Source organism: Limanda limanda, chromosome 7, assembly GCF_963576545.1.
Source record: "Limanda limanda chromosome 7, fLimLim1.1, whole genome shotgun sequence".
Classification (NCBI taxonomy): Eukaryota; Metazoa; Chordata; class Actinopteri; order Pleuronectiformes; family Pleuronectidae; genus Limanda; species Limanda limanda.
Window position 1 is genome coordinate 19,590,702 of NC_083642.1, and position 13,832 is coordinate 19,604,533.

At 40.6% G+C, this 13,832-nt stretch overlaps 1 protein-coding gene across 1 annotated transcript in view; it reads right to left on the bottom strand.

Annotated features, from left to right (window-relative positions):
* Positions 1-1,097, bottom strand: part of bsna (bassoon presynaptic cytomatrix protein a) — a 94,569-nt gene extending 93,472 nt beyond the window's left edge. The window contains exons 1-2 of the mRNA XM_061075371.1: positions 983-1,097; positions 429-904 (exon numbers count right to left, since the gene is read on the bottom strand). Coding sequence (XP_060931354.1) covers positions 429-904; positions 983-1,097 — 591 coding nt within the window. The remainder of the gene's footprint in view (positions 1-428; positions 905-982) is intronic.
* Between the last annotated feature and the right edge of the window lie 12,735 nt (positions 1,098-13,832).

A 13,832-nucleotide genomic window follows, 5' to 3' on the forward strand; every position in this document is an offset into this window, starting at 1 on the left:
TAATTAAAGTCAGAGTTGAATGATTATCATAAAAAATTAAAAATGCCCAAGCAAAACATCTATACTCTCCTTGGCAGACTCTCACAATAGGTCAGACAAAATCTATATCCTGTTTGTTTCTGCAAGATATTTTTCCAGACTCCAACTTTCCCTATGTACATTAACTTTGTCCTGTTGTTCATCATTAAATACTGAAACATGAACTGACATAGACCTCTGTCCGCCCACAGGATTCGATTATATGCATATCCATATGCTTTGTCTCTCACTATAAATCAGCAAAATCAGATTACTGATGTCATTAATGCAGAGAGAAAACTGCAACGATTTTATCTTGTTGTACGTATTTGCTGTGGAAAAGTAAAGACAGAGACATAAGAGGAAAACAATGCAAATACACACTCAGCTCCTTGTCAACCTGGACTTACCTCAGTGAGGTGTGGGTTGGGGTTGAATCCACACTGGTTACAGACGGTGGCCTTACACTGGGTGCAGGTGTTGTAGTTGGGTACAGCCGGTGGGTTGGACAGCTCTGTGGAGGTGCACACTGGGCACAGTTTGCTGCTCGGCATGGGCGCGATCTGTGGCACCGAGTAAGGTGAGGTGGGCGTGACGCCGCGGTCAGGAGACGCCGATGGAGACCGGCCGGTCCTGGAGCCACTGAAGTCGACCTGGAGGTTTCGACGGGATGCGTGCTGACCAGGACTCTGACCTACATGGCCTCCCATACCGGACCCGGCAGGACCGTGACCCATCCCATGACCAGACCCCTGGCTGGACTGCATGTGTCGGGGGGGAGTTGGACTCTCGTGAGTGGCCAGGCGGTAGGGCTCGGCAGCTCTGGACCCTATTCCTCCTCCACCCATTCCACCTCCCATTCCACCTCCACCCATTCCCCCTATCCCTCCTCCTCGCACCCCCCCTATCCCTCCTCCTCCTATCCCTCCTCCTCCGCCCATTCCTCCTGCACCAATTCCTCCACCCCCCATTCCTCCTCCTCCCATTCCTCCTCCACCCATTCCTCCTCCTCCTCTACCTCCCATTCCTCCTCCACCCATTCCCCCACCTCCCATTCCTCCTCCACCCATTCGACCCATCCCTCCTCCCATTCCCCCACCTCCCATTCCTCCTGCACCCACTCCTCCTCCACCAATTCCTCCACCTCCTATTCCTCCTCCACCCCCAATTCCTCCTCCTCCCATTCCAACCATTCCCCCTCCATGGCCTCCTTGTTGCATGCCAGGCTTGGGGCTACCCATCGGACCCCTGAAAGAGAGGGACAAAGCAAAAAAGAGAAATTAAAAATCAAACAAGATGTTGAATTCTAAATGCTGTATGATCACATTAGTAACTGTGCATCAAAACTTACTAGTCAATCCTATTTTATTACTCCCATGCCCTTTATGCAGCCACCCACCCAACCAACAACCAACCAACCGATGAACCACCCACCCAACTAACCAACCACCTTCTCAACCAAACAACCAACAACCAACCAACCACCCATCCATCCAACCAACCAACTGATGAACCATCCACCCAACTAACCAACCAACCAACCAACCAACCAACCAACTAACCAAACAAACAACTAACTACCCAACCAAATTAAATGGTAATGTATACCACAGAACTGCATTAATCCCAGATTGCTTCAGTGTTCATTATATTTTACAATTTAATTACTAAATGAATTGCTCATTTTCTTTCTGCTGCTGGGGTAGAGTTAATGGAATGAGAAGTGTTGGTTATTACCAAAACATATACAAATATCTTGGAGAACTCAGCCTGGTAATTGTCACATTATTCTAACAAATTAAATTACCTCCTCAGTGGCAGAGACACCGCAGCAGAAACATCATTAAAAACCAGTCAAATAATTAATAATAATATAATACAATTTAATTTCATCATTTTTCTGGGGTTGACAGACACATTTCAATTGTATTCTATTGATTGTTGTGTCATTTATTGAATGGCAGTATAAGGTTTTCTTCCTATGGACAGTTTGGGCGTTGTAAAATCTCTGCCTCTCTCTTCCTTTATGTCTCTGACTATTTTCTTTTAAATTGAAATTTCTTCTTTTCAGAATTTCACTCCATAAAGATTTATTTTTTTCCTTCACATTCTACTCTTTTGAGTTCAGGCCCTCCTCTCTTCATTGCCCTATGCCTCCTCCTCTATTATCCTTTCAGCCAGCAATGACCATGGCCTCGCTTCCCTGATGGTTTTTATTTCCTTTGTCCAGTCTCTTCTTTTTTGACATTTTTATTTCGACTTTCAGAGGCCAAGTCAACCTTAAGCAACCCTGTTTCCTATTCTGATACCAAGTCCCCACAAACTGTGGATTTACATTGATTGATGATGTTTTTCAAAATGTCACTCAGCAGTGTGACAGTAATTTTGGTTGAAAGAGAGTGTACACAGCAACCATTTACATTGGCTTAAGTGAACACTGCTGACAGTTATCTTTGTCAGGCAGAGAGATGTCAGTCTGTATACGATAACATTTTGTTTCACAAAAGAACACATCCTTCAATCCCAGATGTACAAAGTTACAGATCAACACAGCAGTGCACCAGTTGTGTGCATATAGCATGTGTATGTGTGTGTGCGTGTGGTCGGGGTGACTCACGTTGTGGGGACCTAAATCTGCTTACAAAGTCACATTATGGGGACTTGTCTTCTTTGTAAGGAGGGGGGGGGGAGGGTGACTCAACACAAACCTCAAAGCTTCACTGAGGAGCCGAGAATGTCACTTAGACGTTGGAGCAGACAGAATAAGAGACTTACAGCTGAAATGGATGATGTGTAATAAGGGAGAAAAACAGAGAACAAGGCTGACAGTGCAGTCCGAGCAAGATTATTCTATATTTTACTTAATGTTGTTTGAATTGTCTTGTAATGATTTTGTCTGCATATCCATAACTGAGGCTGTACATAGATGTTGTATGACACCATATAAAATGTACTTAGTAACTCATATAAAATTATGAGTTACTAAGTAAATCTTTGGTGGCAGATACGGAATGTTATTTGAAGACAAAATGTAAATGTAAGAAAATCTCAAAAAAATATTTTGACAATGTAGATTTGTAGTTTAACTGTAGTCTAAAAATATAAGAGCAGAAAGGAGAAGGAAGAACAACAGAAAAATAAAACAGAGAAAGCGAAAATTGGAAAAAGAATGGGCGATAATTAGAAGAAACATGACAATGAAAGAGCCGGGGATTTTCATTTTCAGGAAGACATCAGCTCTAATTGTTGTGAGAAAGTGAGGCTAACGAAGGTGACAGCCCAAATAATAGGAGCAGTCCTGCTCTCTGTGTGTTTACACACTTAGCCTCTGCGTTCCGCTGGGGACATTTATCACTGTCGCACCCAAGTGCTTAATACACATGCTTGTTCAGTCAAAGTGATTTCATCCTCTCCCATTATAACCTCTGATCTACTGTCTGAAGAGAGGGGGAGGCTTGTTGGCCAGTCACACGTAAGTGACATTGACAGGAGCGGACCACAGACTGAACATCAAGATGGACATAACATAACAGCTCCACTAAAATGAAGTCAAAACATCACTCTGTCTGGCTGCAGTATTGGCTCTGCCCCCTCCATGTTAGCAGATGGGACATGGGCCAAGCAATAAATAAATAAATGTTTTCCAAGATTGTTTTGTGTCATTTTAGTTTCACTTCTTCTAGTGATGATATATGTACTGTTCATTTTGTTGTAATCTTTGGTTTAAAACAGCTAATGGATGTTATTAAAAAGGTGTGAGACATCATGATTGACAGCTAAGATTAACTTAGAGGTGCACTCTTTAGAATTTTTTAGTCGATGGAGAACTAAAGGGAAACTGCAAGCAATCCCAGAAAATCCCCATTGGTGGTGCTTTCACTTTTTATTGGCCTTAATAGCCTTCTCTTGGATGGGTACATTCCTTATCCCAGCTGCAGCAAAACAAGTTTATTCCAGTTATTAGTGGACCCAAACCAAACTTCTATTTCCTCCTCCTCTATTTCTCCTCTTCCTTAATTTCTTCCCACTCAGCTGTTGACAGAATGGCTTTTGTACGACCCATTTCTTCCCATCTGCCTCCTCCTCCCCCCCTCATCTGACATTATTGTATGCCATCGCTTCTTCTCTGCTATTTCTGTTTTCCATCCCCCTTTGTATCTAAGAATTATCTTTTAGTTTTTCGGACCAAAACTAGTTAATGATTTTTTTTTTTTTTCATTGTGTTGTACAGGAATTTTTATTATCAGAAGTTAGGCTTCTTCATAAGCTACATTATCTCAAATCAGGACATATTACAAAGGGGAATTTTCTTCTCAAGATGAAAATTTTAAAAAATAGCCTACACCTACAGGTAAGTACATAGTGTACCCAGTGTGGAATAGCACTAAAGAGAGTATCCAGGTAGGCAGGAAGGTCAGAGGACTAGCTGAAAAATCTCTTACCTCTTGCCTTAGCAATATTTCCAGCAGTTGTGTCTCCTTTTGTTGTTTGTTTCTAATGTTGATACACTGGCTTAGTGCAGCTAAGTCATTTCCATATCGGCATCTCAGGTAAATATCTAAATAAAAACACATGAGGCCAAACCAGCATCAGCACAGTTAACCACCTTCACCAGAGGTCCAAAGAGCTGAAACACTTGGCGGCCATTGCTTTTTTCTCTTCCTCGCTGCTTAAACAGATGACACAAGCAAACCCTACTGTTACTATGGGCACAGGGTCTATTGGGTATCTCCGCACAAACCTATTCCAGATGCAGGCACGAGTGGATTTAATGAATGTACATGAATTAAAGCACAAGCGTACGCATTCTGTGTTTTACATATATTTTGAATAAAAAATGAAGCTTTATTGATTCCCATGGGGAAACTTTGAAACGTGCAACAGCAAATAAAAATGGTTCATGGTCTAAAAAGAAAGTGGGCTGCTGGCTGAGCTTTCTTTCTGTGTAACACTGCAGTACCTCATATCTTGTATTTTCTGGTGTTTAACCATTAATCTGGTCAAATGAAGGAAGAGAATGAAACAAGTGAGGAGCCTGTCATTCAGCGGATGTTGCTGTGGAGCTGCAGGGCTTCAAACCAATGATGACAGCAAGTGATTTCACTGATGCAGAGGAAATCATCAATTAAATTAGGCTCTTGTTGGAGTGGAAATCTGCATTGTCTCAGCATTCTGTGGCACAATTTGACGTATCTAATCTATTTTGTGGGAGGTGATAACGCCCTCTCACAATGTTCTGTTTCAGTCTGATACTGAAAAATAGCTTGAAAAATTACAAAACGAATGACCGACACATATGCAATAATGAGAATGATAAATCTCATAGTGATGCTGTGTTCTCAAGTCCCTTTGATGTTTGCAGCTTAAGCTAATGTTATATAACAGCTGTGTCTGTTCCATGCATTCAAGCTCAAAAAGCACAGAACCAATTCAGCTGATGGTGATAATGCTGTGCTAAAGGGGGGAGTTTGCCATTAAATGTAAAAAGATTAAGAGAATGAAAAAAAGGTTTTGTGACAGAAAAAGAAAGTCCTGTTTCATGTTAGAAATCATTTCTATCTGATGCAAAGAAAGATACAAGCATCAGAGCACGTTTCTTTCTACACTGACCCAGCATGACTAATTTAAGAAAATCTATTCACGGTGAAGCTTTGATTTTTTTCCCGTTGCAGTCCGCAAAACAGCTTGGAGCTTAAACAGATTTCCAATTCTGGCTAAAAGTTAGTTAAAGCATTCATATATGGATGAATCATCAAATTATGCACTTTACATTCCCAGCATTGGGTAAACAGCAACTGAGGATGGTGGTTCCAGGGAAATCAAGTCAAATCAGCCTTCAAATACTTACACAAGCCTGTGTGTGTCAATACCTCCACGTACGCACAAAACACACCTGCTCTCTCTTCAGGAACCAAAAAGAAGGGAGGCGGATATTGAATCTAGTATGCAACTGGACAATTCACTGTTAGAACACAAGGGAAATGCTTGCACGACTCCAAATGGGATATAAATATGCATATGTGTCTTTTAAACTAATTCTTACTAAACTAATAATTCTTGTTTTCAGACAAATGTTTAAAATTAAATTCTGGTCAGGTGGGTCATCTTGGATGGATGGATTTGTTTACACCTAATCTGTAATTGGGGAAAACGAGCAAATTAGTGTTTGACCCCAAATGTGACAAACACACAAGAGAGCTGTGAACCACCATTCTTGCACAGTTCTTGCCATTGTAAAGAATGTGTTCAGAGCACAGCAGTGCAACTGTTATGTTATCTGAAAGGATCTTAAATGTTACCATTAGTTTTTAATTACACTATCAACGAAGAAATCTAAATATGGATTATACAAGAAAGAAAAGGTCTTCAGCCTCACTGCTGCCGTAATAGGATTTCTCATTTAAATCACATTCAGTGTGATGCAGTGCAGGCCCAACACACTAGGTGCCTGATGATTGCTGGTTGATTTACAGCCAGAGCGGCTGGAGATCAACAGTTAGAGCAATAACTGTATTCTACAGTACCCATGTGTCGGTCTTCACACACTCCACACCAAACGTCTAATGTACTTCTCCATCTATTTATATCTTCAGCACGTCCTACATCTTTATAACATTCTAAAGCTTTCTCAGCAGGGGACTGATATAAACAACAGCTACTCCTCTGTCAGTGAATGTGTGTGTTTGTGATTTTTAAGTATCTCTTTTATTAACATATGCTTTTATGTATATGTCCTGGCTATCGTTGTTTGTGCCTAATCCAGCAGATGTGCTCTTGCATGTGAAATGACATAACATGCACACGCACATGTACACGCACATGCATACGCACACACACACACAAACACACACATCTGTGTCTCCATGACTTCAGAGAACAGTACATTGACTCATTGATTTCCTGGGGACTCCCTCTAACCAGTTACTACTAGCCTAAATCTAACTCTAAACCAACATTAGACATGTCTTCAATTAAAAATGTTTTGATTTACAATATGGGGACTTGCTTTTTGTCCACATAACGAAGAAAAGTCTCCGTAATGTGACAGTGGAAACAGATTTAGGTCCCCACAACATGAGCAATACCTGGACCCGACGCACACATACACAAACACATACACAGCAGAAGCAGCGGCAGCAGTTATGCTTCATCAACTCCCAGTCAAATCAAGTCCACAGGAAAAGAGAAGGCGAGAACAGAAATTGGATTTTGAAAAATTATTTGTCTGCCTGTCACACAGCCTTTCTGCCTGCCTGCCTGCCTGCCTGCCTGTCTGTCTGCCTGCCTGCCTGCCTGCCTGCCTGCCTGTCTGCCTGTCTGCCTGCCTGCCTGCCTGCCTGCCTGCCTGTCTGCCTGTCTGCCTGCCTGCCTGCCTGCCTGCCTGCCTGCCTGCCTGCCTGCCTGCCTGTCTGCCTGCCTGTCTGCCTGCCTGCCTGTCTGCCTGCCTGCCTGTCTGCCTGCCTGCCTGCCTGATACAGGCCATCTGGTTTGCCATCTTATTGATTCATTATTTAGCAGGATGACTGATAACTGAATCAGCTCATTTAGCAGAGTAGCTACGAAGTCATATATTAAGGTAAATAGTTGAGTCATGTGTTGATATAACACAGAAAATCACATGTTTAAGGATGATGAGTTTTATTGATGTTTTATTTCAGTACCTCAATTTGTTTTTGCTAAGGTAAGAAACATGACAGACATGACTCTCCACTGGACTCACAGATGAGAGGGATGGGTAAGAAGTAAACAAATGTATTTCCAAACTGTGCAAACTGTTGCTTTAACTGACAAATGTTCTAACAGACCAGCTGATCCATTATTTTACCACCTGACTACACCTTATACTGGATTAACTGATTTAGTTACTAACTGATGGTCCTATGGCTTTGATTTGTTAATTTGCTGCTAAGCTACTGACTGGTTTACGGTCCAGACTGCGTGAATACTCTGCTACCTTGGTGACTTGCAAGCCGTCTGAGTGAATGAATGACTAGGTCGCTGACTGCCTGACTGATCACCAGAATACCTAAAGCTCACTGACTGACTGCAGGCAGTGCCCTCGGTCAGTTCAGGCACAGAAATAAACCACCCTTATTCTGATAAATGGACGCTGGTGTGAAAATAATCAAATGGAAAAGCAGTGCGGGGAGAGGATGGAGGAGAGGAGATGAGAGGAGAGGATAGAGGAGAGGAGGTGAGGAGAAGATAGAGGATAGAGGGTCTTGGAGTAGGATTACCTTGCTTTGCATGTTACCCCACTCTTGGAAACCTATCCTTCATCCTCCTTTTCTCTCTCACTATACATTCTTACACCCCCACATTTATACACACACACACACAAAAACACAAACACACACACACTCACACACAAATGGAAACACATTCCGAGGTCTTTCCCCTTCTCACTGAATTCAATTAGACTCTACAACATAATCAATATCTATATATCTGATGAATTGTTTATAGATTGAATCAGTCCATTGTACATCATGTTATGAAAAGACAAACATAAAGGGCAGCAAATGAAAGACTAGATGTGAAAACAGTCATAGAAAATATCTAAATGAGTCTCTAGTGTTGATGGGTTAATTTTGTCACACGTAAGTTGCAGACACCTGCATGACAAAACGAAATCAAAAGAGACGTCCTTCATGAAAAGAGAATGATTCAGTTCATAGAGAACTAGAAAAAGGACTCAAAGACGTGCTTGATTTTTCACCACATTTTGGAAAATGAAGGTACACCAGTGGGGGATTGATGTAGTTTCTCTCTGACTGCAGAGTGAACTTTCAAAACACCCCTGGACTATTTCCTCTGCACTTTAATTGAAATTCCTATCAGTGGTGTGTCGCCTCAGGAGGAGAAGCAAACAAATGCATTAGGAAATAGACCACAGTGCTGTCAGTTTGAAGGGAATGGTGAATAGACTCACAGCAGACAACACAGGCGCAAAGGTAAAATATACATGTAATCACAGGCTTTTACATGAGTGTGCGCACGAGTTATAACAACAGCAGGTAAATGTAAGTGACTAACGGTGTTTTTATCTTCTGTAGAGTGACATGTGTGATGGGAATGTGTGGAGACTACTAAATTAAAACTAATTAGATCTGGATTTTTATTTGGATCTGCACCAACTTGTGCACGCTCATAAATATCAATTCATTACAAATGTCTGATTATTTTTTCATCGAGATCCATGAATTATGCACTGAGAAATCAACAGAAATGTTGAAAAGTACCCTATGTCATTAAGTGGAAGAATCCACAAATAATTTAACAGCTTCTTTATTGACACACACTGCATCATTCCTCCAAGTGTTATGGTAATCTGTCCAGTATTTCTGTAATCCTCTAACTAACAGACAAACAGACAGACAAAGCAATAACCTCCATGGAAGAGGAAACATACAGGCCTCCACAAAATCTCTATTAAAAACAAAAAAAAACAATGTAAAGCTCACCATAGGCAAGACGTAATCACACAATGTGATTTAGGAATGCATACTTTACACTTGACTATCCAGTAGGAAGCGAACACCTACATGTAACATAAATAGTGAAAGCAATTTTAGCCATTCCAAGCATTCTGTTATCATTTGTATATTGTTCCACATTCTGGTTTCCTTTCATGCATCCAGTCTACATTAAAACCATCTGCATCTCCAGAAACTTCTATAACAGTTAGCACTTAGGCTTCAGCTTCATGCCATCCGCTTTTCATTTATTTGGTCCTAAACTAAAGGATTTGATGTGAAGCATCATGAGGTGATTCTGAATTAAATCATGCCAGACACATACATAGAAAATCAGAGAGAGGCTGGGGACTAGGAGTGTTCAAAGTGATTATTCGAACATGTCCCCAATAGACGGTTCCCACCCACAAAGTCTAAACAGTTCAACCTGACAGGCAAGCGGCTGTCGGGCAGTGTTGTGCCGTTTCCAGCACACAGGGAAGTGCAGGTTTGCGCTTGTGTCAGGCTCGTGCCAACTGAACCACAGTTGTGCATGTGGAGCAGAAGGGCTTGCTCTCTGTCTGATCTTGCGATTACAAAACTAGAGACTAAATATACGGCACATTTCCCTTATAGATCCACATTGCAATCTAAAAGAAATTGGCAGCAGTTTGACATTAGAACATCAAATAGAAAGCAATGTTAGTTAATCCTGTCCACGCATGAAACACACGTAATAGGCCAAAAACATGAAGTGCGTTCAGTTGTACATATCCCAGCTACAACAGCATTTTTGAGGCTGAGAGTAAATTTAAAATTGTTCCTAAAACTGTGAAGTGCACATTAATCATCACCGAATTAATTAAGTGACACATCAGCTATTACTAATGTGATTTCATTTAGAATAACTTTGGCAGTTTTTAATGTAGTCATTTGGGTCCTCAGCAAGGATGTTTCCATGGCAACGGAATCCTCCATCACACTTTCACTGCTGTTGCTCATACAGGCCGTCAGTGTTTGTGGTCATACTCTAAAACACTTTGCATTCTGTTTTTTTTTACATCTGATGAAGGGACAGCTCTGCCTATTTATCTCTTCCCTCCTCACTTTTAATTATTACTCCTCTTCACCAGCCATCTTTTTGCTCCATGAACAGCAGCAGCAGCATCAGGCTATTTCATGCTGCATGTGTAATAAAAGGATTAATTTGTGCTGCTCAGCCTCGATGTGGGCAGTAATGGGACAGAGGGAAATAAATAGAGGCTACCTCACATTTTCTATTTCCTGACACAGATTGTTGCCAAAGAGGCAAGAAATTCATTGTGTTACCAGATTCATTTCCCCACAACCATCCTGATACTCATCATCATTACTGTTGTGCTGTTTATTATCATGTGTGTTATGTTTCAATTTGTGATTTTCTGTGTGTTTGTGTTTCCCTTTTTTTGCCAGCTATTGCTGTCTGATTTAGTCAATCTGAGCGCACCAGAGAAACAGTGTGATCACATGTTGAAAACCGATATAATAACATAACATGATGAGTATGATGCTGACTCAGCATGATACAGTGATGACGGATTGAGAAGACAGATTGAGAGGCTGCACAAATGTCTCCACAGCAATTTATTTAACTTGAGAGCTGTTTATTTTTTCATGGATGTTAGAAGCCTCTTGGCTTCAAAACTAAATTTGAAAGAATTAAATTAACTTTAGTGAGTGTGATCCTATCAACACTGGAAGAAATATAATTCTTTTTTGAAGGACTTTAATATAAAATCAAATCTTTAATTGTAACTTTCTTTCCAGTAGCTTTTAATGTATTTTTTTTACCTTTACCAGCAGTTGAAGTTTGATCAGTGACCATAATGAAGTTTGAGCCTCACATTAGATGCAGTTGAAAGCTCTGTTGTATTCTGCAAATTGTTTCTCAAACAAAACAATACTCGTATGACGTAGTTTGATAACGCCGTAAGGCACCGTACTTATTCTAGTTGTTGTCATCAAAACCATTGGAGATGAAAGTCTACCTGACATGACTAAAGCACATTCCAGGATGAAGTTATGTATTAAAGTTGTATTCACGTTAGGCAGTCACTGAATAGTCGTGATTCATCTTGAGTGACCAAAACAAACAGTGTAAGGAAAAGACAACCAACTGGCTAACTGGTTATCAGTGTGCTTTACCTTCGTCAAACATTGTTTTCCCTGGAAGTTGTAGCAGAGACGGGCAAAGTCAAGTGTAAATCAAATAGTACACAATCAAAAGGCGACCAAAATGAAACATCCCATAACTTTGAATGAGCTTTTCTCTGGGTTTGAACATTGTTGGAAACATTTTGAATAAAGTAAGTACACAAGTCCCAAGAAAATATCACATCACGTTTGTTTTATAGATTTTACTGAAGAATTGTTGCATATAATATCTTTAACATAAGAAAACATTGGTGCCAGGCGGAAAAACATCATAAGGCGCTAGTAAATACTTGAGGACTGCTGATTTGATTGTAACACATTATCAGCTAATTTCACTTGTAATGACACTCATTGGCTAAGGCTATGGTGTAACATCATGTGTTGTGTTTCATGCATCAACCTGGTGCTTTAAAATCTCAGAATGCCAGGTGACCATGTCTGAAACACGAGCCTGGGTTTGCACAGGGCTGTGGAGGCCTGAAGGTCATGAAGCTCTGTGAGAATCTGTCACTTCTCAATACAAGGAAAATGGAATCAATACAGCTGAGAAGACTGAAGTTATGAAGTTACTGTGTGACAGTGAGGATAAGCAGTCTGTCCTTGGCTGAGCCACAACACAACTGCTCTGCCACAATATGTCCTGCTGGATGTACCTCCATCTCTTTCTCTGTCTCTCATCCTCGATCTCTTTATCTCATCCTTCCTCTCTCTCTCTCTCTCTCTCTCTCTCTCTCCTCCCTTCTTACTGCTCAGTAACTGTCACAGAAGTCTGTTAAACAGAATCAGAGACAAAGAGGCAGACTGCTGGAGGAGGTTTTCAAAAACATGGAGATGTTGTAGAACTGCAGGACCGCCAACCAGCTGTCCAAATCACAGCCGGAAAAAAACATCACATTTGTCATTTGTATTTTTCTTGATGTTTGATTGATTTAATTCAGATTTGTTTAATTATGTCATTTACTTAGGTAGATAAGGACAGCATCTATTGGTTGAAACTAGTTAAAACTAATTATGATGTTTCTGAGCAGTTCTGTTATATTTTTGAAAAAATCTTTTTAAAATAGAAATCTTTTTAAAATAAAGCACTTCCCCTGCTGCAAATTGGCTTTTGTTTAAGTTTTTGTTTAAACCCACAATAACGATCTATCAACCACTTGGAGGCAAAAGAAATGTGGTGTAAACACAACTGGCAGATTTAAGCCAAATAGCTGCTCACTTATTTATCCAGGATATACAGAACAAAACACTATTTTCGGTGTCTGGTGTTAAGAACTGAAGGCAATAAGAAGCTCAGTGGATCAGCAGGTAACTACCGAGTCAGATGGTGTGTCTGTGGGTTATTTACCCACTAGATCTATTGTTCACTTAAAAATCTTGATTCTAATTTTTAAGATGATGTCAGTGTTCTTTAATGAAGCCTCAATGATGCCTCCCTATTTATAGGGTTTATAATTTATAAATATTCCACAAAATTACATATTCACAGCCACAGTATTTGACTAGGACTGGCTTTAAATACGATGGTATGAGTCAGCTCTTAGCAGTTGTTGCTTTGGTGATGACAGCATCAGAGCTCTCACTGAAACAGAACCTCAAAGGGAACAAAATGACACATATGAATATTTAATCAGGTTTATCAGCTTCAGCTCACAGTTAAGACTTTACAGCTGCGTGACTGAAAGTTTGCTTTTTTACTGATGATTCAACAAGGACATTTTGACATCTAGCCAAGTCTTGAAAGTGCTTCACCTCCAACTAGTAGATCCTTCTCAGAACAACTTATCCAGGGATTCATTGCATATCTGTGACACACTGTTTTTCAAATACCTAACAGAGGTGGCAAGCGAAAGGACCAGAACATTTGATGCTTACACTTTTAAATGTAAATATCAGGCTTCAACTCAACTGAACAGCTTACAGTATACGTGTATAAGTATGTTAAAAAAATCTGCAACTCTGTTGCTAGGTGACAGCTGTGAGGGGGTGACAAGCTGGTGACGTAAATCACAGAAATCCTCCGTAAACATGTTGTTAATTTCAGTTCGGCCTTTGTTGTCTATGGGGCCACACAGGCTGCCCCATTGTGGGCTACATGGACTAGGTCCCAAGGAGGTAGCCTCTGAATTGGTCCATAACTATTATCTACACAGAAGTCTTTAACTTCCG